The sequence below is a fragment of the Bos taurus genome, chromosome 4 (assembly GCF_002263795.3).
Source record: "Bos taurus isolate L1 Dominette 01449 registration number 42190680 breed Hereford chromosome 4, ARS-UCD2.0, whole genome shotgun sequence".
Taxonomy (NCBI): Eukaryota; Metazoa; Chordata; class Mammalia; order Artiodactyla; family Bovidae; genus Bos; species Bos taurus.
The window spans coordinates 92,797,981-92,825,957 of NC_037331.1; the positions used below are offsets into that span (position 1 = coordinate 92,797,981).

The 27,977-nt window shown below is 61.0% G+C and overlaps 1 protein-coding gene and 1 non-coding gene across 2 annotated transcripts; both read left to right on the forward strand.

Annotated features, from left to right (window-relative positions):
• FLNC (filamin C) lies at positions 1–27,748 on the forward strand. The gene is given in 47 exon segments (NM_001206990.1): positions 1–355; positions 4,928–5,176; positions 6,705–6,802; positions 6,910–7,060; positions 7,154–7,272; positions 7,445–7,522; positions 7,732–7,894; positions 8,118–8,318; positions 9,700–9,837; positions 10,200–10,326; positions 10,476–10,612; positions 10,830–11,023; positions 11,117–11,230; positions 11,848–11,991; positions 12,200–12,323; positions 12,474–12,634; positions 12,852–12,942; positions 13,025–13,194; positions 13,410–13,527; positions 13,621–13,883; positions 14,492–15,089; positions 15,708–15,881; positions 15,993–16,155; positions 16,396–16,556; positions 17,348–17,515; positions 17,593–17,716; positions 18,270–18,426; positions 18,502–18,691; positions 18,787–18,810; positions 18,931–19,178; positions 20,005–20,104; positions 20,394–20,534; positions 20,794–20,922; positions 21,007–21,180; positions 21,742–21,903; positions 22,011–22,214; positions 22,664–22,816; positions 22,905–23,027; positions 23,140–23,382; positions 23,555–23,824; positions 23,923–24,060; positions 24,325–24,440; positions 25,114–25,246; positions 25,338–25,514; positions 25,658–25,876; positions 26,524–26,733; positions 26,848–27,748. Coding segments are annotated over 47 exon segments (8,082 nt in total). The 3' UTR covers positions 27,036–27,748.
• On the forward strand, positions 10,134–10,201 carry MIR2422 (microRNA mir-2422). Its single transcript, NR_030879.1, has one exon. It is a non-coding gene; the product is annotated as a microRNA mir-2422 (primary transcript).
• Positions 27,749–27,977: the final 229 nt, after the last annotated feature.

Consider the following 27,977-nt stretch of genomic DNA (forward strand, 5'->3'; position numbering starts at 1 on the left):
ATGATGAACAACAGCGGCTACTCCGAGGCCCCGGGCTTCGGCCTGGGCGACGAGGTGGACGACATGCCGTCCACGGAGAAGGACCTGGCCGAGGACGCGCCGTGGAAGAAGATCCAGCAGAACACTTTCACGCGCTGGTGCAACGAGCACCTCAAGTGCGTGGGCAAGCGCCTCACCGACCTGCAGCGCGACCTCAGCGACGGGCTGCGCCTCATCGCGCTGCTCGAGGTGCTCAGCCAGAAGCGCATGTACCGCAAGTTCCACCCGCGCCCCAACTTCCGCCAGATGAAGCTGGAGAACGTGTCCGTGGCCCTCGAGTTCCTCGAACGCGAGCACATCAAGCTGGTGTCCATCGGTCAGTGCGTGCGGCGAGGGGGCAGTACCCCGACGAGGGGCTGGCCCACGGGGACAGGGTGCTCGGGGCTGGGAGGGCGCGCGGGGAGCCGAGGCAGGGCCGAGGGTGGGGGGCCCGGCACCGGGAGAGGATCCTGCCCCGGTTCTCCCGGAGCCCGCCCACGCCAGCCCCGAGGGGGCTCTGCCTTCACACGCCGCCCTGGTCGGCTGCATCCCGAGGGGGGCCCCCGGGGGCATCCAGCCCAGGCCGTTTCTGAGCCCTCCAGCTTCAGCTCCCCTCGCACGCTCTTGGCCAACCTGCTTCTACCCGCTCGTCTCCTTTTTTGCCACCCGCACCCTCAGCCCAGGCTTGAGAGGATGGGGCCAAAGCTCATTGCCGATTCCCGGGGCCGCCCCCTCCACCCCAGACAAAGCAAATGGCTTCCCAGTCTCCCAGCACCTCCACCGGGGAGGAGAGGCTGAAGGCAGGTCCCCATCGCTGCCCGGTCCCAGGGATCCCAAGGAGAGCGGGAGAGCGGGTGGCTGGGCGGGCACGGGGCCCGGGCCCCCCGCCGGCATGTGCTCGGCAGCTGGGTTCAGGCCCAGGGGCCAGAGCCGGCAGGGCCCGGCCTCGGAAACCTAAAAAGGCTCTGAGCGAGCGCAGGCAGCCTTAACCCCTGCCTGTCCTCCATCAGCTTCAGCAGGCCAGGGAGGGGGCTCCCTCCCGTCCACTCCCGGCCCCAGCCCACCCCCTAAGCCCCGATTGGCTACAGCTAATGATCTGGGCTGAGGGGAGGGAGGCAAGGCCTGGAAAAGGGAGGAAGTCATTGAGTGTAACCAGATTTGGAAGGTGTGTCAGTGCTGGGTGGGGGCGGGGAGGCACTCCAAGCTGGGGAGCTGGGGGAGCCAAGGATGGGTTCTGAGAGCCTAGGAGTTGGCTGTTCCCTCTCAGCTCTGCAGTCACCCCTTCAGGCTGGGGGCCTGGGCAAGACCCTTACCCCTATGGTGAGCTGTTAAGTGTCCTGATGTGATTTTCAGGAAAGCGCCCCTTGATGGGGTGCACCCCAGGGCCCCAGAAGGGGAATTTCACAGGGGTCCCAATGCCTACCCCCAGGCTGCCCCAGAGATTTCTTCAGATAACTGAAGGTCTGTCCATCCTCAGCCTCCCTCAGGGCATCTCTGGGCCTCCTGAATTAGTAGCTGAGGTCAGTCTGGGGCCCTTTGGCCCTGTCCAGTCCCCTCTACGCCTTACCCTCTCCTGCCCCAATACTGCCCCCCCCACCACCCCACCCGCTCCAGCCTGGAAATAGCCCTGCCTCCGTGACACAGCAGATGTCTCTGAGCTTTCCAGAGGACAAGGCTGAGGACAGGGGGTGGGGGAAGGGGCCACCCTGGTGTGTGTAGTGGGACTGAGGGCTGCCCAAGAGTGTGTGTGGTTGGGGGGGGCCAGGGGTCAGCGAGGAGTCAGCCCTGGGCCCTTCCACCCCCCCTGGCAGCTGCGATCTGACCGCCTGGACTGACTGTCCCAGGTGGGATCCCGAGGGGAGAGCCTGGGGCCTCACCAAGACTTTATAGGAAATGGCTCGGCCTCCCCCTCCCCTCCCTGCTGCGGGGGCGCTTGGCCCCTCTCCTGGCCTCATCCTTCCTGAGCGCACACCTCTCCCCTCCCCAACGGTGGTGCCTCTGGCTCCAGCCCCCTTGGCTCAACTGTGTATGGAGAGGCCTTCTCAGAATAGAGGGGGAAGGAGGGAAAGCTGGCTTGGGGGCGGGAAGGAACCCTTCTTTCCCTTTCCTGCAGGGAACTGTTCCCCATTTGGGCCAAGTGGCTGACTCCCGCTGCCGATGAGATAAGCTGTCAGCAATTCAGCTGCTGGGCCCGAGGCGGAGGCTGGAGGAGAGGGGGCACAGACAGCAGCGGCTACCCATCCATGGGGAAGGAGATGTCAAGGGTTCCCCCTTTCTGCTTCCTCTGATTCCCTTGGTCCCGCTTAGTGGTGGGAAGGGGCTGGGACGGGGGCTTCTCTGGGTACCATCTCAGGACTGAATGTGAGCCTCTAGGCACCCCCATGTCCCTTTCCAGGAGTGGAGTGGGAGCTGGGCATCGAGCAGTTCCTCTGAAGGAGGGCCGGGTACACAGTCTGGGTTGAAGGGGCGGTGTGCCCTCCTTACCCGCACCACCCCCTCCGCCCCTCCGAACAAAGAGGCCTAGAGGCCCTCAGCCCCGCAGCTGTTCCCCAGTTGCTATTCCTTCTCCTGGAGCCAACGCCGAGGGAGGGGCTGGAGGGGGCAGCAGCTGTCCCGGCCCCTCCCTCACTGGTCCTCTCCTTTCCCCCCACTCCACCGAAGGCCTGGGGTGCCCTCAGGGACTAGCTCTGGAGCTCCTCCCACCCCTTTGGTGGTATCCCCAGTGGGGTGCGAAGAAGGAAGAGGCCTGGCTTGAGCAGAGCTCCCCTCCTCTGCCTGGCCTCCGATGGGGAGGAGGGCGAGGAAGGTCATTGCTCCCAGAGTGGGACTCTGGACCCACCCCTCTCCTGCCACTTGCTGTCTGGCCCAAGGCCAGTTGCTGGGGAGAAACCTCTCCCTGCAGCAAATATGAATGACCCCCCTCACCCGCCCCCCCACCTCTTCCCAATCCTGGTGATCCTCGGGGCCTCAGGGCCTCCCTCCCAAGGATCTGGCTTCAGTTTGCAAGAAGCACTTCTGGGTGTGTGAGCACCAGCTTTGGAGGCTGTCAGGGTTGTGAGAGGCCGTGAGGCCCTTGGTGTCAAGGCTGTGTGAAAGTGTCCTGGGCCTGTGTATGTTTGAGAGAGACCGCACCAAAGCACCGGGAGGCTGGGAGTGAGTGTGTCATGGAATCTGCAAGCTGCCAAACCATTGTGCTGCAGCAGAGCCAGGGGGAGAGGGGGCGGGCCTGGGGAGCTGCTGGGGAAGGAAGGATGAATCAGTGAAAGGGTGGGGGAGCCAAGGGGACCAGAGCCCAAGATCAGAGGGACAGAGAGACTGAGATTCCCCTCCAGGGGGCAGGTTGGGGAAATGCTGGGGACAGGGTGTGTGTGTGGGGGGCGCATTCTGGAAAAGATATGTAAGGGGAGACACCTTTGGGATCTTTACTCTCTAAAGGCTGTCTTCCAAGATCTAGGCCGGGTGGGCAGGAAAAGATATAACCCTAACCTCCAACACCACGCTTTCCCATCTCTCGGGTAACACCAGTAAACAAGGCTGAGTCTTTCACCCCTTCCCAACCTCCTGAAAGCAGTGCTCAGGGAAGCTGGTGGATTTCAGGCCTGCCTTGTCCTTTACAAGTAAGCTGGTTTCCAATGACCTGTACTCTAGGCCACCTCCAGCTCCTGGATGTTTCTCTCTGGCTGTTACGGGGGAACTAGGCGCACCACCCCCCCCTTGCCCCGCCAGCCCCCAAATCTTGGAGTTCTGGTCCATAATATTTATCAAGGGACGGGATGGGTCTAGAGTCTCAGCTCCTGAGACTTGAGTCCACATGGGTAACACTCCCCCAGCTCTTGTGAAATCTCACTAGTCCCTGCCATTAACAGAATGTGTACTGTCCCCAGCCCCTCCTCCCAGAACTTTGTTCCAAAAGCCTTTTATAGCATTCAAAGGAGAATTTGGCTGGAACCAGGTTGGTCCCACTCCTCTCCAACTTCAGTTTTTAAAATGTTCATTCAACCAGTATTTATTGAGATTTTACTAAGTTCTAGGCTCTGAATATATGGAGAGAAAAATACAGTATCTAGAGTGAAAGAAGGCAGACAAAAAAGATACATACTCTATGATTCTATTCATATAAAACTCTGGAAAATGCGAACTAATGTATAGTGACCAAGAGCAGATTGTTGTCTCAAAAGATAGACGAGGAGGGGCAGGAGCGATGGATCACAAAAGAAAGGAAACTTTGAGGAAGGGTGGAAGTGTTTACTATCTTGATTCGTGGTTATGCACATGCTGTCAAAGGTAGGGCTCCCCTGGTGGCTCAGATGGTAAAGAATCTGCCTGCAGTGCAGGAGAACCAGGTTCAATCCCTGGGTAGGGAAGATCCTCTGGAAAAGGGAATGGCAACCCACTCCAGAATTCTTGCCTGGAGAATCCATGGGCAGAGGAGCCTGGCGGGCTACAGTCCATGGGGTCGCAAAGTCGGACACAACTGAGCGACTAATGTTTTCACTTTTCACATATTGTCAAAACGTATCTAGTTGTACTTTCTAATATGTACAGTTTGTTGTATATCACACAAAGAAGAAAGGAAACAAAACAGTGTCTGCCCCTAGAGACTTACAATCTTGCATAACTCTATAGATGCTTGTAGCCTGATAGAAGGCCCATGCAAGTGCCATCAAAGAGTTGAAAGTACCTGCCCAAGGGACATATTGGGATGCAGCCATGTTCTGAAGCGGGTGGGAGGTACATCAAAGACTGCGCCTTGTGGGATGCAACAGTGGTAGGCAGAGAAGTGGTAGGTTCCAGGAGGAGTCCAGACCCAACGCTTAAGCAGCAGCCTCAGAAGCTGGGCCAGGAGAGGGAGGGTGCTGCATCAGAAGTGGGGCACTCATGAGCCCTGCTTGTCTCCTCCTCCCTGCAGACAGCAAGGCCATCGTGGATGGGAACCTGAAGCTGATCCTGGGGCTCATCTGGACCCTGATCCTACACTACTCCATCTCTATGCCCATGTGGGAGGATGAGGACGACGAGGATGCCCGCAAGCAGACACCCAAGCAGCGTCTACTCGGCTGGATCCAGAACAAGGTGCCCCAGCTGCCCATCACCAACTTCAACCGGGACTGGCAGGACGGCAAAGCTCTGGGCGCCCTGGTGGACAACTGTGCCCCTGGTGAGTGGACCCACGGCACACTGTGGCTCCCTGACCCGGGAAGGGGTGCGGGATGAGCTGGTGATGCCAAGGCTTGTGTTTGTCAGAATGTGTGTCCCAGGGCTGGGGGAATCAGGGCCTCCTCCTCCAGCTGAGAATCACTGCTGGAGTTGGACCCTTCCCAGTGAGTTGCCAGATCCTGCAGTGGCAAGGACACAGAGGTCCAGAGAAGGCCAGTGACTTGTCTGAGGTCACACAGCTTATCTGTGGCGGAACTGAATCAGAGGCCGGCGGGGACCTGGAACTCCCTGCTCCGTGAACTTCCTATTTTGCTACACAAGGGTCATTTCTGCTCAGCCAGCAGAAAGAAAATGTGGTGGGACTTGTAGAGAGAAGGCCAGGACTTTAGGCCTGGAGAAGGCTGTTCTTTGCAAGCCCCTGGGATAGCTTTGAGAAGGGGTTGAGACCCAGGATGATGTGGTCTGAGGCTGGTGGGACACTGCCCCAGGGGCAGGTGACCCAGGCCTGGCCTGGGCAGGTGGGGGCTACTGAGGGCCCATGAGAAGACTTAGACATCACAGATGAGAACAGTACCCCACACACAGCTCCCTTTCTGACCCTCATCTCCTGAGACAATCTGTCGTCTCCCCACCTCTTGGAGCCATGTCCCCCTGGGGGAATCCTCCCCCAGCCTGGGGTCAGCCGGGGAGCAAAGGGTGGGAGGAGGGGGCACCGACTGCCTGGGAAGCATTCCCAGCTGCTGAGCCATTGCCCACGGCTGGCTCGGCTGCCAGCAGTGAGCTCAGCTGTTCTGGCCAGTCATGGATTCCAGCCTTTGAGCTGGTCCCCTCCCCGCCAGGGAGCATCACCCTCCTCCGCCAGCTCTGGCTGGGATCCAGCACCCCCTAACCATGCAGCCTTTCCCAGGAGGGACCTGTGGCTGCCTCAGCTGTCCTCCCATCAGGAGGGCTGGGCTCTAGGTGGCCAGAGAGAACTCGGCCTCTCAAACAAGCCCTTCAGTGCCTTCATTTCCCCGAGGCGGAAGTTAGGAAGCAGAGAGAGCCCTATGCTCTGCGGCTGATGTGGGAAGTGCATGGACACTAGGGCTTCAGGGCAGCTGTGAGGAGACCTTTCAGGAGATGGGTCAGAGGCACTTGTGGGACAGGGACTGCCCACCTCTGAGCCTGCTGGAATGAGGCAGGGGGTCTGCAAGGGGTGCACTCCCTGTGGTTTGGTGTTCAGGGTTGGTGCTGGGGCCTGGGCAGGCCGGAGGCCGGCTGGCAGGACTGGTGCCAGGCTGCGTCAGCTGGGGCAGAAAGGCCTCATTGTTGGTGCTCAGGAGGGCTGCAATGTGTCTAAACAGTGATGGGCATCCTGGCTGACGGGCCGTAAGGTTGGGGGTCAGCAGGAACCCTGCTGGTCAGGGGCCTGGGGCCGTATGGGAAGCGGGTGTGAACCCACGGCCTGGGAGGGTGTTGGTGGAGCAAGTGCTCTGTGTCCTGGCTGACCGCTTCCCCCTCATCATTGCTTCCCTCCATCATCTCTCCAGGCCTCTGCCCTGACTGGGAGGCCTGGGATCCCAACCAGCCTGTGGAGAACGCCCGGGAGGCCATGCAGCAGGCGGACGACTGGCTCGGGGTGCCCCAGGTAGGCAGAGGGCAAAGGGACCCGGAGAGGGCCAGGGTGGGGTTGGGTCTACCTGGGCAGGATGCTGGGGACAGAGGACATTTTCTGACTCCCTTCCTCCCTGGCAGGTGATTGCTCCCGAGGAGATCGTGGACCCCAACGTGGATGAACATTCGGTCATGACCTACCTGTCCCAGTTCCCCAAGGCCAAACTCAAACCTGGTGCCCCCGTTCGCTCCAAGCAACTGAACCCCAAGAAGGCCATCGCCTATGGGCCTGGTATGTGTTGAGCCCTGACGGTCTTCGCTGGGCAGCTGGACACGGGCTGGGATGGTTCTCCCTAAACTCTGCGGCCCTGCCTTCTGCCCTCAGGGATCGAGCCCCAGGGTAACACCGTGCTGCAGCCTGCCCACTTCACCGTGCAGACAGTGGACGCTGGGATAGGCGAGGTTCTGGTCTACATCGAGGATCCTGAGGGCCACACCGAGGAGGTATGGAGAGGCCACTGGGGATCGGACAAGAGCGCGGACCAACAGCGGAATGGGCTGGCGATGGCTGCTGGGGGCACCCTCCAACGCTGGAGAAGGGGAGGCCTCACCATGGGGGTTGCAGAAGGCGTGGGGTCAGAAGGAGCTCTGACGCCGATTGTTTCCCTTCCCGTAGGCCAAGGTGGTTCCCAACAATGACAAGAACCGCACCTACGCTGTCTCCTACGTGCCCAAGGTCGCCGGCTTGCACAAGGTATCCCTCTGTAGGCCCTCCCATGTCTTCCCCACTCCTTTCACATCCTTGCATCCGGCTGAATGGACCCCTCCCTCAGGTCACACCCCGCCCCACCCCCATGCACCAGCCCCACCTGCCTGCCACCCCGCTTGGCTCTGCCCCGCCCCTCAACCCCCCTCTCAGAGCTGCTTTCTTCCAGAAGCTCACCTTTGGCCTCTGACCTCCAGGTGACCGTGCTCTTTGCTGGTCAGAACATCGAACGCAGCCCCTTTGAGGTGAACGTGGGCATGGCCCTGGGAGATGCTAACAAGGTGTCAGCCCGTGGTCCCGGCCTGGAGCCCGTGGGCAATGTGGCCAACAAACCCACGTACTTTGACATCTACACCGCAGGTGGGGATGGGCCCTTCCACCAGACACCCCATGACTGTTCATGGTGGGGGGACCTGGGGGCCAGGGGCAGGGCCCGGCCAGAGGGCCATGGTCTCAGGGTGAGGGAACCCGAGCAGGAGGGACACCCCATGACTATTTTTTTGGTGGGAGGGGGTGCCTGGGGGCTGTGGTCTCAGGGTGAGGAAACCCGAGCAGGAGGGGCTGACGGCTGTTGTCGTGACAGGGGCCGGCACTGGGGATGTTGCCGTGGTGATCGTGGACCCGCAGGGCCGGCGGGACACTGTGGAGGTGGCCCTGGAGGACAAGGGTGACAGCACGTTCCGCTGCACGTACAGGCCTGTGATGGAGGGACCCCACACAGTGCACGTGGCCTTCGCCGGAGCCCCCATCACCCGCAGTCCTTTCCCCGTCCACGTGGCAGAAGGTAAAGGCCCTTCACCCACCCCCATGAGCCCCCTCGCCAAAGGCCAGGACGCAGAATGTTGCCACCGAGTCTGAGGACTTACGGGAAATGAAGCACTGCAACCGGGGGGTGGGGGTGGGTGGGGATGGGGTCAGGGGGAGCCTTCTGCCGGCTTAAAGTGGGCAGAAAGAAGAGCCCAGGGGTGGGGCTCCCGAGAGCTCGTCTGTCAGCCCCTGCCCCCGAGGTCGGTCAGGTCACTGTGAAGGATACCAGACAGGGGCCACGGTGGAAGGGCTGAGGAGGAAGTGACCGGACCATGTGGGCGGAAGGGCATATTCATGGGCCCGCCTTGCACCAGGCTCTCAGGCAGTGACTCCCCACTTTCTCTCCGCCACTCAGAGCCCCTGCCGCCGCCGCCCGCCCACTCTGTGCCCATCGTCCACCAGGCCAAGAAAGTGGTGCCACGTTAGTACACGCCAGCAGAGGCGGGCCGGGCATGGCCATAGCTGACTGGCCTCACCTGTGCTGTGTGGCATGGCGTGAGCGGGGTGGAGTCGCCCCCCCTTCCGTGGCATTCTGTGACAGGCCCAGGTTCCGCGCCTTTGCCTCTGTTCTGTGGCAGCTCTGGTCTCCTGGGACTGGCCTGGTGATTTCTGTGGGAAGGGTCTGGGTTCCGTGCCGTCGCCTGTTATGTGGCAGTCCCCAGACGCTGTGCCGTTTGTCTGTGTTCCAGGGCAGGCCTGGATGGATGATACATCGTTGCCTGTTTGGTGGCACCCCGTGGGTTCTGTGCCATTTTATGTGTCCCGTGGCAGGCTGAGATCCCTGTCCTTTGGTCTGTGTTCAGCAGCAAAGTCATTGCCACCGGCCGCGTTCCGCAGCAGGCTGACCTTCATGCATTGCCTGTGATCTGTGGCAGGCTTCTCGTTACACGACCCTCCCTCGTTCCATGGTGTGGCTGAGTGTTTTGTGGCATGACTCGGTTCCTGAAGCTGCTGTGGTGGCTCCAAGAAGGCTCAGATGGCTCTAGGTGGATGGCCGTGGGGTGAATGAAAGGCCCCTCCCAGTCTGTCTTAGCTCTGGGCCCCGCCCGGCCTTTGTCCCAAGTGATCCTGACAAGGAGACCCGAGGGAAGGGTTTCTTGTAACCAGCCTGGGGACGGAGGTCTGGGGGAGCTGTGGCTGTGCCCTGCCCAGCATGGCTCTCAGTCGTGTTGGGGGTGCCAGGGAGCAACAGGGGAGGGCTGCATGAGGCCACGGCCTGCGCCTGGGGAAAGAGGACGGGGTGGGCGGGCTGGTCAGCAGGACTGCGCACAGTGAGGTGGGGACAAGTGGTGGTAAGGGCTGAGGCTCCGTCTAGGGCCCCTCAGCGCCCTCAACCTCACCTCTCCTCTTCCTCCCAGCCTGTAACCCCAACGCCTGCCGGGCCTCTGGGCGGGGCCTGCAGCCCAAGGGTGTGCGTGTCAAAGAAGTGGCTGACTTCAAGGTGTTCACCAAGGGTGCTGGCAGTGGGGAGCTGAAGGTCACAGTCAAGGGACCAAGTGAGTACCAGGGCCCAGGGCCATGGTGGGGGGTCGGGGAGCTGGGAGGAAAGGCAACCAGTGCTTCCGACCCCCTGATGGCAATGACAGCACTGTGCACCCTCCCTGGGGGAGGGGCTCCAAATAGACACTGACCAGAGACATTGTGGGACCTCAGGTGAACCGCCCTGCCTGGCTCAGTCTCCCAGGCTGCAAGCTGGGAAGGCTGCACTAGGCTGTTACACGGTGCCTGCTCACCGTGCCCACGAGCAGCGCTGTCCTCAGCCAGGGACTGTCCCACAGCACAGTCCCAGGGGTCCTTGAGGGGACTGAGGTGCGGAGACGCACAGATCATTGATCCTCCGCTTCCCACGTCTCCTCAGGAGGCACAGAGGAGCCGGTGAAGGTGCGGGAGGCCGGGGATGGCGTGTTCGAGTGTGAGTACTACCCCGTGGTACCCGGGAAGTACGTGGTGACCATCACATGGGGCGGCTACGCCATTCCCCGCAGGTGAGCACCACGCAGCCCTGAGCCCTCCAGCCTGGGCCCTCACAGGGTGGGTGGAGGGAGGCAGGCTGCCTGGGGCTCCGAGTGAAGCGAAGAGGGCTACCTCTGGTGGGGGCACCTCGGGTGTTGACACCAGCTCCCTCTTTTCCCAGCCCCTTTGAGGTGCAGGTGAGCCCAGAGGCAGGCATACAGAAGGTCCGGGCCTGGGGTCCCGGTTTGGAAACTGGCCAGGTGGGCAAGTCAGCCGACTTTGTGGTGGAGGCCATTGGCACAGAGGTGGGGACACTGGGTAAGTGGCCGAAGTGGGAATTCCGGGGAGTGGTGTGATGGAGGGACACTGGGGAGTGACTGGGGGGCAGGAGGCAGGAATTTGGGCCAGTGTTGAGATGAGACAGGCGCTGGAACGGGCATGACTGGGGTGGTGATGCTGGGAGAGTGATGGAGGACCTGTCTGGGTGTCCAAGTCGCTTCTGGTGCCCCCTGACCCTCCCCCACCTTTGCCCCAGGCTTCTCCATTGAGGGGCCTTCGCAGGCCAAGATCGAGTGTGATGACAAGGGAGACGGCTCCTGCGACGTGCGATACTGGCCCACGGAGCCCGGGGAGTATGCGGTGCACGTGATCTGTGACGACGAGGACATCCGAGACTCACCCTTCATCGCTCACATCCAGCCAGCTCCACCCGACTGCTTCCCGGACAAGGTGTGTCCCCAGCTCCCGTAACTGGGCCTGCACCAGGGTGAACAGACCCTCCTCCCGTCCCCAGCTCAGCCCTCCACTCTCTCCCCTGCACAGGTGAAGGCCTTTGGGCCCGGCCTGGAGCCCACCGGCTGCATTGTGGACAAGCCAGCGGAATTCACCATCGATGCCCGGGCTGCTGGCAAGGGAGACCTGAAGCTCTACGCCCAGGTAGGGTGTTGCCCCGTCTTTCTGCCCCTCGCCCTGGGAGGGTAGGGTAGGTTAGAGAAAAGGGCCTCAAGGCATTACAGGAATGATTCTCATGAATCTATTTGAACTATGGGAAGTCTAAAGTTTTGTGTTTTCTTATTGATGATAATCTTAAAAAACATTGTACCAGATATGTATTTTTATGTTAACTATTTGCAATTTAAAGATGGTTGAGTTAAGACATTGGTTTCCAGGTGAGTTTCTCAAAATGGTGTCCTTTGACCCCTAGAGGTTAATGAATATGTTCTTTGGTCCAGGAGGATGTTTCTTTTATTAAAGTTTGTTTATTCAGTTTTAAGAACATTGGTTTAGCTGAGCGTTTTCCCCTGACAACACATTTTGGAGACCTAGGCTCAGAGACCAGGCCACACAGATGACCCCTGTGTGACCCCTGGTTCCTCAGCTCTCCAGGGTGTGCCCTGGCCCCCAGAGCTCTGGCAGTAGGCTCCAGTGGTTGGAGGTCTGTGATCTGTTTGCGGGGAGGGGCTTTGATGGTGGGCAAGCAGCCCAGCAGAGGGCACGGGCGCTCTGAGACGGCCGGGGCGCTCTAAGAACCTTGCTTTGGGTGATGCCCACAGGACGCCGACGGCTGCCCCATCGACATCAAGGTCATCCCCAATGGCGACGGCACCTTCCGCTGCTCCTACGTCCCCACCAAGCCCATTAAGCACACCATCATCGTCTCCTGGGGAGGCGTCAACGTGCCCAAGAGCCCCTTCCGGGTGTGTCCTCCAAGCCCCGTGCCCCCTGCCAGCAACCCCAGAGGGAGGGTGGAACCCCAAGCGGGGGGATGTTGGCTGTCTCTGGGCCCTGTCCCCACTCCCCACTTCATGGCCCCTGTGAAAAGGCTAAGACCGGGCCTAGAAGTGCTGGGGAAGGGATGGACCTTGAGGGAGGGGCCCCACGCTGACCGTCGACTCCTCCCCACAGGTAAATGTGGGAGAGGGCAGCCACCCCGAGCGGGTGAAGGTGTATGGCCCCGGCGTGGAGAAGACAGGCCTCAAGGCTAATGAGCCCACCTACTTCACAGTGGACTGCAGCGAGGCAGGGCAAGGTGCATCCAGGAGCAGGGAGTGGGGGGCGCGGCCGGGGGTGTCCAGGCAGGAGGCGCTGGTGCCCTCCACCTGTTCCCCGGAGTGGGACCTGTCACGTGCAGGAGGTTGTGGAGCCCCCAACTCATGGCCTCGTGCCTGCCTCCCTTCAGGCGATGTGAGCATTGGCATCAAGTGCGCCCCCGGCGTGGTGGGCCCCGCAGAGGCTGACATCGACTTTGACATCATCAAGAATGACAACGACACCTTCACAGTCAAGTACACACCTCCGGGGGCGGGCCGCTACACCATCATGGTGCTGTTTGCCAACCAGGTACCCTGTGCTTGGGTTTTGGTTATCAACCCTAACCTCACCCCCTTACCCGATCCCAACCAGCAGCTTGAGAGGCTGTCGTCTGGGGACAATTCTATTGCCCCTGACTGAGCACTTCCTGTGTGTGGACAACATGCCTCAGAGGAAGCAAAAGGGACAAGGGACTCTTTTCAGACACTGCCCGTGTCTACCCTGACCAAGCCTTTTCTCCCTCCAGGAGATCCCCGCCAGCCCCTTCCACATCAAGGTGGACCCATCCCACGATGCCAGCAAGGTCAAGGCAGAGGGCCCTGGGCTGAACCGCACAGGTAGCTGTCTGGGCGGGGCGGGGCTGGGGTGGGGCGGGGTGGCCGCCAATCCCTCACCACCATCTCGGGATGGGCGCTCCAGGTGTGGAAGTTGGGAAGCCCACTCACTTCACCGTGCTGACCAAGGGAGCTGGCAAGGCCAAGCTGGACGTGCACTTTGCTGGGGCCGCCAAGGGCGAAGCCGTGCGAGACTTCGAGATCATCGACAACCACGACTACTCCTACACCGTCAAGTACACGGCCGTGCAGCAGGTGTGCCCCCCTCCCCGGCCCTCCTGTCCTGGCTGACTGGGGGCGTGGGGCTCCTTCTTCCAGCCCCAGAGGGCCTGCTTGGCGTCTTGGCCCCTTGCCTGCCTCCCCATCCTCTCTTGCCGTGGGTCTCTGAGCCCCTGGTCTGTGTTGGCCAAGGACATGTTGGCGGGCTGGGTCTCAGCCCCTCGGTTCTGACTTCCTGCTGTACCCATTAGGGCAACATGGCAGTGACAGTGACCTATGGTGGCGACCCTGTCCCCAAGAGCCCCTTCGTGGTGAACGTGGCACCGCCTCTGGACCTCAGCAAGGTCAAGGTTCAAGGCCTCAACAGCAGTAAGTGGGGAGGAGCTGCCCATGCAGTGAGGAGGGTTGAGGGGGGCAGTGGGTTGGAGTCTCTGCTCACCGTGTCCCTCGCCCTCCACACAGAGGTGGCTGTAGGGCAGGAACAGGCATTTTCTGTGAACACACGAGGGGCTGGCGGTCAGGGCCAGCTGGACGTGCGGATGACCTCACCCTCCCGACGACCCATCCCCTGCAAGCTGGAGCCTGGCGGTGGAGCTGAGACCCAGGCGGTGCGCTACATGCCCCCTGAGGAGGGGCCCTACAAGGTGGACATCACCTATGATGGTCACCCGGTGCCTGGCAGCCCCTTCGCCGTGGAGGGCGTCCTGCCCCCTGACCCCTCCAAGGTGAGGAAGTAGGGGCGGGTGGGAGCTGGGGGCTTATAGGGAAGGTGGGTAGTTCACAGGGGCTGAGGCCAGAGGCCTTATGTCCTGGGGTGAGCACAGCCAGGGCCCAGAGCCAAGGCAGTCCCCCAGCTCAGGACTTGCCTTTGCGACAGCTTAGTTTTTGTTTTTTTATATTTTTATTGAAGTATAGTTGGTTAACAATGTTGTGTTAATTACTGCTGTACAGCAATGTGATTCAGTTATACATGCGTACAAATGCATACATTTAAAAAAATATTCTTTTCCATTATAGTTTATCACAGGATATTAAATACAGTTCTCTGTGCCATACGGTAGGACCTTTTTGTTTATCCATTCCATATATAAAAACTCATACCAAGACAGCTTAGTTATTAAGAGCCTGGCCTTGGATCTGACCTGGGCTTCAACCCCCAGGTCCATCAGCCGGGACAGATTTTTTAATCTCCGTGCATTTCCTCACATGGAATTGTTATCAGGACTCAGCCTGTGGGAGCTGCTACAGTTGAAAGTGCTTAGCTGATTCGGGAGCCATGAAGGCTGGGCGTGGGACCAGTCGAGGTAACCTACACACCTGCTCCTTCTTTTAGGTCTGTGCTTATGGCCCTGGTCTCAAGGGCGGGCTGGTAGGTACGCCAGCACCCTTCTCCATCGACACCAAGGGAGCGGGCACCGGTGGCCTGGGGTTGACCGTGGAGGGCCCCTGCGAGGCCAAGATTGAGTGCCAGGACAATGGGGATGGATCCTGTGCCGTCAGCTACCTGCCCACAGAGCCGGGCGAGTACACCATCAACATCCTGTTTGCCGAAGCCCACATCCCCGGCTCTCCCTTCAAGGCTACCATCCGGCCTGTGTTTGACCCAAGCAAGGTGCGGGCCAGCGGGCCAGGCCTGGAGCGCGGCAAGGCTGGGGAGGCGGCCACCTTCACTGTGGACTGCTCAGAGGCAGGCGAGGCCGAGCTGACCATTGAGATCCTGTCGGACGCCGGCGTCAAGGCCGAGGTACTGATCCACAACAACGCGGACGGCACCTACCACATCACCTACAGCCCCGCCTTCCCCGGCACCTACACCATTACCATCAAGTACGGCGGGCACCCCGTACCCAAGTTCCCCACCCGCGTCCATGTGCAGCCCGCAGTCGACACCAGTGGGGTCAAGGTCTCAGGGCCTGGTGTGGAGCCGCACGGTGAGTGAAAGAAACCTGGAGCTGGTCATGTCACCAGTCAGGGGAAGAGAGAAGCGGGCCTGAGGCCTTGGGGGGCAGCACTGGCGTCCTAGGGGCTCAGATACCCCTGAGAAGGTATCAAAGCCAAGGGCAGGGCATGGAGCTTTGCCTTGGTCTGGGTGGCAAGACTGCTTCTGCCTGTGGCCATTTTCCTCGGGAGATCCTCAACTTTCATCAGCGGATCTGAAAATCAAAGAATCTTGCACTTGATGATACAGAGGGAAGGCTTTGGGGTTGAGGGCAACGAGAGTCAGGAGATAGTTCTGCTCAGTTCAGTGACTGAGTTACCATCTGCTGGGGGCCAGACCCTGGGCCAGGCAGGGTGGGGCATGCAGAGGGTTGGAAGAGCCAGCCCCATGCTCCAGGGGCCCACGGCCAGGTGGGGAGACTCAGGTGAACAGAATGTTACTATCTGCTGAAGGCAGGGAAGGCAGGGGCTATGGGAAGCAGAGCCTGGGCTGTGGGGATGGTCCAGGCTGGGGAGTAGCAGGTGGAGAGGAGCGGCCACCTCGGAGCTGGGGAGGGAGGGCAGGGGTGGGCAGGCGTGTGAGGGCTGAGCACTCGTCTCCTGGGACTCAGGTGTCCTGCGTGAAGTGACCACTGAGTTCACTGTGGACGCGAGATCCCTGACAGCCACGGGTGGGAACCACGTGACGGCTCGCGTGCTCAACCCCTCGGGCGCTAAGACGGACACCTACGTGACCGACAACGGGGACGGCACCTACCGCGTGCAGTACACGGCCTACGAAGAGGGTGAGGGGCTGGGCTGGGCAGGGACGCCGGGGGTCTGGCCCCAGCGTTTTCAGAGGGGCGGGTGGTGGGGACCGCGCACACCCTGACCTGCGCCGTGTGGCTGACCTCCAGGAGCGCACTTGGTGGAGGTGCTGTACGATGACGTGGCCGTGCCCAAGAGCCCCTTCCGTGTGGGCGTGACTGAGGGCTGTGACCCCACCCGTGTCCGGGCCTTTGGGCCGGGCCTGGAGGGGGGCTTGGTCAACAAGGCTAACCGCTTCACCGTGGAAACCAGGTACGCCTGCCCCTTTCCTAACCTTGACCCTGATGCTGTGGCGACCCTGAGCCCAGCCACCTGCCCTTCCCCCTCATCCTCCTGTATGGACCTCATCCCCACCCACCCCCTATCAAGGCTGCAAACCTCCCTGCTGTAGCTGCTGGTCTCATCTCAGCCAGCCCCGCACCCCCATTCACCTGCTTCTCCATCCCAACTCACTGGTCCTTGTGGCGCTGATGTAGGGGTGTCCTCTTGTAGGGGAGCTGGCACCGGGGGCCTAGGCCTAGCCATCGAGGGCCCGTCGGAAGCCAAGATGTCTTGCAAGGACAACAAGGATGGGAGCTGCACCGTGGAGTACATCCCCTTCACCCCCGGCGACTACGACGTCAACATCACCTTCGGGGGCCGGCCCATTCCAGGTGTGCACTGGGGGCGGGAGGGGTGTCAGGGAGGCCAGCAGGGGGCCTGCTCCGCGTGAGGGAAACTGGAAGGAAGTAGGAGGAGGAGCAAAGCCCCAAACCAGCAGCAGGGACAAGGAGCAGGCAGGCACGGCTGCCACGGTGAGGGCTGAGGCAGGGCGGTGGGTACAGCTCATTCCCAGAGGCCCAGCACTGGTGTCTCGGCCCTTTTGCCTGGAGCACCAGATCTCGTGAGTTCCGTCACTCACAGTCCAAGCCAGTGTCGCTGGCTCAGTCAGGACAGCCTCTCACACCCTCTTGCTCTGTCAGCAAAGCCAGGAACCCCCCTGCCCTCCAGCAGGGGTGGGGAATGGTTGGTGTCTTCAATTATCACATTACCCAGGCTTGCTGAAATGGGACTGTCCCCGCCCCGCCCTACTTATCTAATTTCATGCTGGAAAAAATTCATTTTCTTTTACAAATACTTCTTTTAGCAATTTACTAATTTAGGAGGGCCTTCTTTCAGGCATGTGGCCTAAATAAGTGGATTCACCCTGCCTCAGCCTGTAGCCAAGTTTTTGGGTTTTGTTTTTAAATTTTACTTTTATTAATTTTTATTGGAGTATATATTCTGTAGCCAAGTTTATTTCTCCTTGTTATGTTTTCTTAGCAAGTTTCTAAGTGTTTGCACATTTGGTCTGGTATCCCAGGGGCATTTCAAAGGCAGGGGAAGCCTCGCTTTCCTGGGTCCTCTGAGTTGGGGAAACCTTCTGGGGCAGGTGGGCTGGGGCTGACGACCGTCTTCCTTGCAGGGAGTCCATTCCGGGTGCCAGTGAAGGACGTGGTGGACCCCGGAAAGGTCAAGTGCTCAGGCCCAGGGCTGGGAGCCGGCGTCAGGGCCCGGGTACCCCAGACCTTCACAGTGGACTGCAGCCAAGCTGGCCGGGCGCCCCTGCAGGTGGCCGTGCTGGGCCCCACAGGTATGGAGTGTCTGGGGCTGGGTGGAAGGAGCCGGAAAGGGTGCCGAGAGGCTCTGCTGACTATTCCCTTTGCCCAGGTGTGGCCGAGCCTGTGGAGGTGCGTGACAATGGGGATGGCACCCACACCGTCCACTATACCCCAGCCACGGACGGGCCCTACACAGTAGCCGTCAAGTACGCCGACCAGGAGGTACCACGCAGGTGAGGCCCAGCCTGGGGTTCTGTGCTCTGCTGGGTTCTGGGGAGCTCCCACCAGGGCCACAGCTGCGGGGCCGCTGCGGGGCCACTCCAGGGCCCTGGAAACACTCCCCTACTTGTCTACGCCTCATCTGTTCTCTGCTGCACCATCACACTCTTCCTCAGGGCCCCCTGCCCATCTTCTTCTCCACCCTGGAGGTGGCACAGCCCCAGGGGCTCTCCTCTGGCTGGGCTGTCCCCCTAGTTAGCTACAAAATCAGCACCTTGGGAAAAGGCACCATGTGGCTACAAACAGGTGTGACAGGGCAGCCTCCTGCAGCCTCTCTGTAAACCATCGGAAACATCTTCCCGGAGAGTGGAGAAGAAATGCCTAGGCTTTGTCAGGGCCACACCTTTGTGACCCTCCTCTAAGACTCAGGCTTGACCTGGTCCCTCCTCCCTGCCAGGACTCCTCTCCCCTGCTCATGAATGTAGGGGGTATTCCAGGCCCAAAATGAGATGGGATTCCTTCTCCCCCTGAATCCCAGCCAACTGTCTATCCCTTCTGCCTCTCAAGCCCCTTCAAGATCAAGGTGCTTCCAGCCCACGATGCCAGCAAGGTGCGGGCCAGCGGCCCTGGCCTCAACGCCTCTGGCATCCCGGCCAGCCTGCCCGTGGAGTTCACCATCGATGCCCGGGATGCTGGGGAGGGCTTGCTCACTGTCCAGATCCTGGTGAGTCTATGTGCTGCCCACCTCTCAGGCCAGGGTCTGGGCACAGGCAGGCCTTAACCGCTGCTTCTCCCCCAGGACCCTGAGGGTAAGCCCAAGAAGGCCAACATCCGAGACAACGGGGACGGCACATACACCGTGTCCTACCTCCCGGACATGAGCGGCCGGTACACCATCACCATCAAGTACGGCGGCGACGAGATCCCCTACTCGCCCTTCCGCATCCATGCCCTGCCCACTGGGGACGCCAGCAAGTGCCTGGTCACAGGTGGGCACCCACCCCTGCCCTCCCCTCCCTACACAGCCCCACCCCCACCCCAGCTCATCCTTAACACTGCGGCTTACGCTTTTCTCTATTTCCAGTGTCCATTGGAGGTCACGGCCTGGGTGAGTGTCCTTTTTCTTCTCTTTTTGGTGTGGGCTGAGGTGATGGGGGCAGCTGGGAACTGAGCGGGGGGAATGGGCACAGGTCCCACGGACCCCTGACCGGGCACTCCTGTGTGGCAGGTGCCTGCCTGGGCCCTCGCATCCAGATTGGGGAGGAGACGGTGATCACAGTGGATGCCAAGGCCGCAGGCAAGGGGAAGGTGACGTGCACGGTGTCCACACCCGACGGGGCGGAGCTCGACGTGGATGTGGTCGAGAACCACGACGGTACCTTCGACATCTACTACACGGCACCCGAGCCCGGCAAGTACGTCATCACCATTCGCTTCGGAGGCGAGCACATCCCCAACAGCCCCTTCCACGTGCTGGTAAGTTCAGCGGCCACAGCAGAGCTGGGGGTGGCAGGGAGGGGGGCCAGGCCCTCTTAGTGGGAGCAAGGAACCCCAGAACCCGTCCTCACATCTGATGGATCCTGGGCCCGGAGTGCTCCAGGGTGGGGCCTGTGCTTTCCCACAGCCTCCCAACCCAGGAGGCACGCAGCCCTGCCTCTGGCCCCTCTGGGCATCAGGCAGCTCTCTGGTGGAACCTGACCCCCAGGCCCACCGTCCCCGTCCATCTCCTCAGGTGGCCCTGCAGGACAGGGAAGCCCTCGGGAGAGTAAAGCACCCAAGATAGCCATCCTGCCCTGGGGGCAGCCCAGGTTATCAGGTCCCTGGGCCGTTCTGAGTCAGCCTGTGGTCACCCGAGCTGGTGGGGACTGGCCTGTCACAGCCCCCACTCTCCCGTGCCTTGCCTCCCAGGCGTGTGAGGCCATGCCCCGCGTGGAGGAGCCCCCTGATGTGCCGCAGCTGCACCGGCCCAGCGCCTATCCCACACACTGGGTACTGCCCCTCCCACCTGGGCCACACTCGCCCCCCACCTCCTCTTCCTTCATCTCTTCTCTTCTTCAGCGGCCAGGGCCGGGGCATGGTTTGGGGGCCATCTTGGGGAGCAGGCGGGAAGTCAGGCGGGGCAGACAGATCCCGGAGCTGGGCACGGCACCTCTTCTCTTGCAGCTGACGCGCCTTTTCTGCCCTCTGGTTTCACCATTAACCATCTTGCTCTTTCCTCACCTTCTCTGACTTCAGTCACGGCTCAGTCTGAGTTCCCCAGACCTTTCCCAGCCAAGTGACTGTTCCCTCTCCCCCGCCACAGGCCACAGAGGAGCCGGTGGTGCCTGCAGAACCCATGGAGTCCATGCTGAGACCCTTCAACCTGGTCATCCCCTTCACTGTGCAGAAAGGGGAACTCACAGGTACTGCCCCAGGGCCCTGTGGCAGGATGGCCCCAAGGGAGGACATGTGTCCAGGCCCAGCTCCTCCTTAAGAGATGAAAGCTGGGGCCCAGAGTGGGGAAGTAAGCTCCCCGGGGTCACACAGCAAGCTGAGCAGAGCTGGAACTCGAGACTCCAGCCTTCTGTCTCCCAGGTCAGGATTCATCCTGAGGCCTCCTGGCTGTCTCCTGGCAGCGGGGGAGCCTGGGACAGCAAGGGGGTGGAGCCGGGAGAAACTGGGGTCCCACACATACCCGTGTCTGCCTGGCAGGGGAGGTGCGGATGCCCTCTGGGAAGACCGCCCGGCCCAACATCACTGACAACAAGGATGGCACCATCACGGTGAGGTACGCCCCCACCGAGAAGGGCCTGCACCAGATGGGGATCAAGTATGACGGCAACCACATCCCTGGTGAGTCGGGGCTGAGCCGGGCTGAGGGGAGCCCACAGTGACTTCCTCCTCATCGGCCTTCTTTCACTCATAATTGAGCATGTGCTGTGTGCAGACATGTGTGAGGCCCCAGGAAGGCTGGTGTCCTGGTGGGAGGCCCCGTCGGCACAGATGCAGGGCCTGGCGGGGAGGCTGTGGGAAGGTGTGGGGGTCCGAGGGGGGCTCAGGCAGCCCCTGTGCTCACTGCTGACCCAGCCCCCTTCCCCCCCCCCACCCCCAGGGAGCCCCCTGCAGTTCTACGTGGACGCCATCAACAGCCGCCACGTCAGCGCCTACGGACCAGGCCTGAGCCATGGCATGGTCAACAAGCCGGCCACCTTCACCATTGTCACCAAGGATGCCGGGGAAGGTGAGGCGAGCTCCGGCAGGGGCTGGGGGCGGGCAGCGGGGCAGGGGTGAGGCCCTCTGACCGCCGCCCCGCCTCCACCCGCAGGGGGCCTGTCCCTGGCCGTGGAGGGCCCGTCCAAGGCAGAGATCACCTGCAAGGACAACAAGGACGGCACCTGCACCGTGTCCTACCTCCCCACGGCGCCCGGGGACTACAGCATCATCGTGCGCTTCGACGACAAGCACATCCCCGGGAGCCCCTTCACAGCCAAGATCACAGGTGGGTGGACGCGTGGGCACACCCCGGCACACGATGGCTGTGCAAGCCCGGCACGTCCAAGTCTCTGGGGTGTTTAGGGTAGGGTGCCCTCCAGGTGGAAGAGGTCATTTTTGGATACGTGTAAGGAGTACGCTGTTCTCTACAGCAAGTGAGAAACACTCAGCCACCCTTTGAAAACACACTCTCGAAGTCTTTTAAGTCAGGATGTTGATGATAGGTGAGGAAACCGGTAGGCCCGGAGGGGCAACACAGCAGGTAAGGGAATGGGCTGTGTGGTCTAGTCTCAGTTTTTTTTTTTTGGTCCTACCAAATTACCTGACTCGGAATTTAAAGTTATGTAAATTAGGGGTTTAACCCATTCAGGACTGGGGTGCTGACTCATCCCTAATCTCGGGCCCCTAACATGTGCATGGAGACTGTGCTCTCCCCAGTCTCTCTGTGCCTGCTTTGGGGATTGAGGGGGGTGGGCAAAGGCTCTGTTGAGTCCAGGGAGGCTCCTGATCCCCACGAGGGCAGGGCCTGCCAGGAGTCACCCCGTCTGACATGCCAACTCTCCCCTAGGCGATGACTCAATGAGGACGTCACAGCTGAATGTGGGCACCTCCACGGATGTGTCCCTGAAGATCACCGAGAGTGACCTGAGCCAGCTGACCGCCAGCATCCGTGCCCCCTCGGGCAACGAGGAGCCCTGTCTGCTGAAGCGTCTGCCCAACCGGCACATCGGTGAGCGTGGTGCCATGGCAGGGGCCCAGGGAAGGAAGGTGGGGGAGCTGGGAAAGGACTATTGCCAGGCCCAGAGCTCCATTCATGCCTGACCTCCCCCTCAACAGGCATCTCCTTTACCCCCAAAGAAGTTGGGGAGCATGTGGTGAGCGTGCGCAAGAGTGGCAAGCATGTCACCAACAGCCCCTTCAAGATCCTGGTGGGACCATCTGAGATTGGGGATGCTAGCAAGGTGCGGGTCTGGGGCAAGGGCCTGTCGGAAGGACACACGTTCCAGGTGGCGGAGTTCATCGTGGACACTCGTAATGCAGGTACTTCTTGCCCCGGAGACCCCTCACTGCAGCTGGTGCCTCAAGTGGGGACCAGTCCTTTCCTTCCCAGTGCCCCTGGACCATAACCTCCCCTCCCCTCCTGAACTTCCTGGCCCAGTCTCTGCTGAGATTCCCATTCTGGGGCCCACTTGGGAAGAGTAAATGTCCCCCTGTCGCTTCTCCTGTGTCTAAGAGAAAGCTCAGCCATCCTGAGTCTCTCTCTCCTTCACTCACCAAAACCCAAGAGGCCTGCCTTAGAGGAATTTCCAGACTACCTATCCCTGACCCTCTGGGTCACTGCCTGGCTCACCCCTCCTTCTACTGAGCCATCTTTCCTTAGTGGTTACGATGCCCCTTGGGTGTCTGTTCTGGGCGGAGCCTGGGGTTTGGGGAGGGGAGAGCAGATGGCAGTGGGGACTGAGGGAGACGTGTCCCTTGCCTCCCGCTAGGTTATGGGGGCCTGGGGCTGAGTATTGAAGGCCCTAGTAAGGTGGACATCAACTGTGAGGACATGGAGGATGGCACGTGCAAAGTTACCTACTGCCCCACCGAACCCGGCACCTACATCATCAACATCAAGTTCGCTGACAAGCACGTGCCTGGTAAGGCTCTGGGCTGTGGCCGGGACGGACCAGGAGGCTGGAGACGAGTGACCTGAGGTGGCTGACCCACTCTTTCTTGTCCCTACAGGAAGCCCCTTCACAGTGAAGGTCACTGGCGAGGGCCGCATGAAGGAAAGCATCACCCGGCGCAGGCAGGCGCCATCCATCGCCACCATCGGCAGCACCTGTGACCTCAACCTCAAGATCCCAGGTGGGCGCCGGAAGAGTCTGGTGGGGAGGGCCCAGAGCCTGTCCCCGGGGCCTCTGTCCTTCTGGCTTATTTCTCACCTCCCTCCCCTCCGCCCGCTCCACGTGTCCCACAGGGAACTGGTTCCAGATGGTGTCCGCCCAGGAGCGCCTGACACGCACCTTTACCCGCAGCAGCCACACATACACCCGCACGGAGCGCACGGAGATCAGCAAGACACGGGGCGGGGAGACCAAGCGCGAGGTGCGGGTGGAGGAGTCCACCCAGGTTGGCGGAGACCCCTTCCCCGCCGTCTTCGGGGACTTCCTGGGCCGGGAGCGCCTGGGCTCTTTTGGCAGCATCACCCGGCAGCAGGAGGGTGAGCAGGACCGGGCTGGGCTCTTCACAGGGAGGTGGGCCTTCTGTCCCTCGGGACAGGATGGGGAGGCTGCTGGTCTGAGCAGAGGAGGGGGTGTTTACTGAGGGAGGGAGGGAAGGGTGAGGGCCTGGAGCAGCCCCGGAGTTGCCCTGACACTCCCCACCCCCTGCAGGTGAGGCCAGCTCTCAGGACATGACCGCACAGGTGACCAGCCCGTCGGGCAAGACGGAAGCTGCTGAGATCGTGGAGGGGGAGGACAGTGCATACAGCGTCCGCTTTGTGCCCCAGGAGATGGGGCCCCACACGGTCACTGTCAAGTACCGTGGCCAGCATGTGCCAGGCAGCCCCTTTCAGTTCACCGTGGGGCCGCTGGGTGAAGGTGGTGCCCACAAGGTGCGGGCTGGAGGCACGGGGCTGGAGCGAGGGGTGGCTGGCGTGCCAGGTAAGGGGGTAGGTTCCCGGGACGGGGGATGGGGGAGGACAGCCAGCAGGGTAGGCGACGGTGCTGAAGAGCTGCCCCCGTCCCGTTTCCATCTCCAGCCGAGTTCAGCATCTGGACCCGAGAAGCAGGTGCCGGGGGCCTATCGATCGCCGTGGAGGGTCCCAGCAAGGCGGAAATTGCATTTGAGGACCGCAAGGACGGCTCGTGTGGGGTCTCCTATGTTGTCCAGGAGCCAGGTGGGCATCTTGCTGGGCCTGCCTGACTTTCCAGACCAGGCTTCTGCTCGCCCCGGCAGGAGATAGGGCTCCCAAACCAACCCCTCACCTGGGCCGCTGCAGTTTCTCTGCCCCACTTCCCTCCACCCTACACTCCTGGGAACATGTGTCTCCAGAGCTGAGCTCGACCTAGGAGCTTGTCCGGTACTGAGATCAGGGTGGGGTTGTTTCCCACGCTGCTGTCCCCTGTCCTGCAGCTTGAGCTGACTGGTCTTCTCTCCCCAGGTGACTATGAGGTCTCCATCAAGTTCAACGACGAGCACATCCCAGACAGCCCTTTCGTGGTACCCGTGGCCTCCCTCTCAGATGATGCTCGCCGTCTCACTGTCACCAGCCTCCAGGTGTGTGCCCGGGGGGGATGGGGCCCTCCTGCCACCCTGAGGGATGGGCAGTAGAGGATGGTAGGCCCATGTGACCAGGGACTTAGCAGTGACCTTGGAAGGGCCATACAGGTGGCCCCTCTCTCCCAGTGTTTGGACAACAGGGGGCTCTAGCTATACTAGCTGCCCCTTGGGGTAGTCTTGGCAGCCTCAGGTGCTGCTGTGTCCTCCACCCCCTTCCCAATCCTAGAACTGGGTTCATCTTCACCACCTGCCCCCCTAAACTTCCCCATCGGCCCCACCTTCCCCATCAAGTGCCCCCAGGGCAGTCCAGCCCACATGCCTCTTTTTCCCATCCCAGCACTGGGTTCTCTGCTATCAGGCCAGCTTTATGGTATCTGGGTCTTACCTCCCCAGCCAGGACAGGGCATATCATCTCTGGTCCCTGACCATGCCTGGCACAGCCAGGTGGCCCCACCTCATAGCAGGTGGTTGCCAAGGCCAAAGACCCAGCCTCTGCCTCCCATCGCAGCCTTGTTCAGAGCCTCCCTAAGCTGGGTCAGGCGGCAGGGGGCAGCTGGGGGTGGGAGGAGGGAGCCTCCGGGCTGGGCAGGAAGGGATATCAGTGCCAGGCTGCAGACATGAGCCCTCCAGGCCCTCCCAGGAGTCTGAGCACCCTCCGTGGTCTCTACAGGAGACCGGGCTCAAGGTGAACCAGCCGGCGTCCTTTGCGGTGCAGCTGAACGGTGCACGGGGCGTGATCGACGCTAGGGTGCACACGCCCTCGGGCGCCGTGGAAGAGTGCTACGTCTCCGAGCTGGACAGTGGTGAGCTGGCCTGTCCCTGCCAGGCTAGGACCTTCTGGAAAGGGGGGGGGGGGGAAGACTAAGGCTCACCCACCAACCTCTGCCCCCACAGACAAGCACACCATCCGTTTCATCCCCCATGAGAATGGCGTCCACTCCATCGACGTCAAGTTCAACGGTGCCCACATCCCTGGCAGTCCCTTCAAGATCCGAGTTGGGGAGCAGAGCCAGGCTGGGGACCCAGGCTTGGTGTCGGCCTATGGTCCTGGGCTCGAAGGAGGCACTACAGGTGAGTGCCTGGGGCTGGGGAGAGGGGTGGGACAGTGCTGATGAGCCCTAAGTCCTGGCAGAGGTCTGCTCCGGGGGCCCGGGCCCATCCCAGCTCTGGGCCCCGAGCCCTTCTACCTCATCCTTGCTACCTCTGGTCCCCAGGCGTGTCGTCGGAGTTCATCGTCAACACCCTGAATGCAGGCTCAGGGGCCTTGTCTGTCACCATCGACGGCCCCTCCAAGGTGCAGCTGGACTGTCGGGAGTGTCCCGAGGGTCACGTGGTCACTTATACTCCCATGGCTCCTGGCAACTACCTCATTGCCATCAAGTATGGTGGCCCCCAGCACATCGTGGGCAGCCCCTTCAAGGCTAAAGTCACAGGTGAGTGTCCTGGGTGGGGTGAGGTCCCACCCTGGGCTGGGAGCCTATTCTGGGCTGGCTCCAGTGGCTGTTCACATCTGGGTCAGAGTTGGCCCCAAACATCAGTGTTTCAGGTTACCAGGAATAAAGTGCGCCTGGCTTTACACAACGTGCCATTCCCCACCTTCTATGTGTGCACTTGTGTACATCATTTTAAAAAAATCAAATCCCTCTCTACTGTCCATCCCTTGACTAATCTTTTCCCTGCGGTGGCTCCCCAAGTTTTCACTTAACTCTGCCCTTCTGGCATCCCCGTTTCTGGCTTCCAAGAAGACAGAGCTCAGCAGACATTTACCTGATTTTCCTTCTGGAAGCTGTGTGAAGGATTGGTTGGATACTTGTTCCTTTTTAAAGCAGGGCTCTACCTACCGTGTGACTTGGGGTCCCAGACAAAGCCCAGAAGGGTGGGGGGTGGGTGGACAGAGCCATGGAGGCCCCAGACCTGGAGACAGGCCTGCCCGAGAGCCCTGTGTGAAATGGGCTGCTGCTCCTAGGATGCTGCAGCTGAGGAAGGGAACATGGGCTGTCAGGGCCGCCACACGGGGCCTACTACCTTGGGAAGAGCAGGCCTCTGACCCGGCTCGTGGCCACCCCACCCTGCCCCTCAGGTCCCCGGCTCTCTGGAGGCCACAGCCTTCATGAAACATCCACGGTTCTGGTGGAGACTGTGACCAAGTCGTCCTCAAGCCGGGGTTCCAGCTACAGCTCCATCCCCAAGTTCTCCTCAGACGCCAGCAAGGTGGTGACACGGGGCCCCGGGCTGTCCCAGGCCTTTGTGGGCCAGAAGAACTCCTTCACTGTGGACTGCAGCAAAGCAGGCAGGCAGCGGGCAGAGCGGGGGAGCGGGGGCGGTCTCCCTGGGTGGGCAAGTGTGTGCGAACGTGGGGCCAAGGGCCGGGGCTGAGCCTGTCCCTCGCTGCCTCTCTCTCCAGGCACCAATATGATGATGGTGGGCGTGCACGGGCCCAAGACCCCCTGTGAGGAGGTGTACGTGAAGCACATGGGGAACCGGGTGTACAACGTCACCTACACCGTCAAGGAAAAAGGGGACTACATCCTCATCGTCAAGTGGGGCGACGAAAGTGTCCCCGGAAGCCCCTTCAAAGTCAATGTGCCCTGAATCCCAGAAGTGCCTCCCCCAGCCTCGGCCCCCACCTCTGGCCAAACACACTCACACACACACACACACACACACACACACACACACACAGGCCACACCCAGATGCACGCTCGCAGAATCAGACACCACAAACACCTGCCCTGGGGTGTGGACGGAGTGGCACTGCCCCCTCGCCGCCAGGCCCTCTGGCTGGAGGGCCTTGCCTGTTTCAGGGCAGTGTCCCTCGCCTCAAATGTGACCTGAGGGTGAACTGGGGGTTGGGGGGCCAGGGAAGCCCTGTGTTTTCTGGTGGGGCTGAGGCCAGTGGAGGAGCATGTGTTTGGGGGTGTCTGCATGTGTGAGAGAGGTCACCCTCAAATCGCACTGCCAGCCAGCCCTCCTAGCCGCTGAGGACTGCGTCCAGCCCCTCTGGTGGCCACAACCCCAGAGCGTTACGGCTTGGAAAACGAAGCACAGTCAGAGGAGAAAGTGTACCTAGCGGCAGCTGCACACATGTCCTGGCCCCAGGCGATTGAGACCCCAGCCAGGCTTCCTGGGGGACTGATTTCTTTTTTTTTTTTTTAATAATTGCACAGCTCTGCCCCATGGGGGGGCCTTTTTTACACACTGCGAGGCCCAGCTTTCTGGGGGGCTTTTGCACATGTCATGCGGCTCAGCTGGGAGCCGTTTAGGCGGAAAACTCCAAATAAAGTGCGGCCTGTCGCAGAGGCGTGGTTGTGCCTTGTGTGTGTGCGCTTTCCTTGGCTGGCCAGCTCTGGCTGTTGACCCTCAACCAGGCCTTGGGAGGCAGAGGCTGGCTGCCTGTCCCCTCGAGGACCGAGTCAGGTCCAGGGGAAGGGCCTGGGGCAGAGAGGCACCCCTCTGGGCCATCTATTTGGGGAGGTCTGGAATGTTGACAGAATGCTGCAAAGAAAGGGGGGCATGTCAGGGATGTGGGCTTGG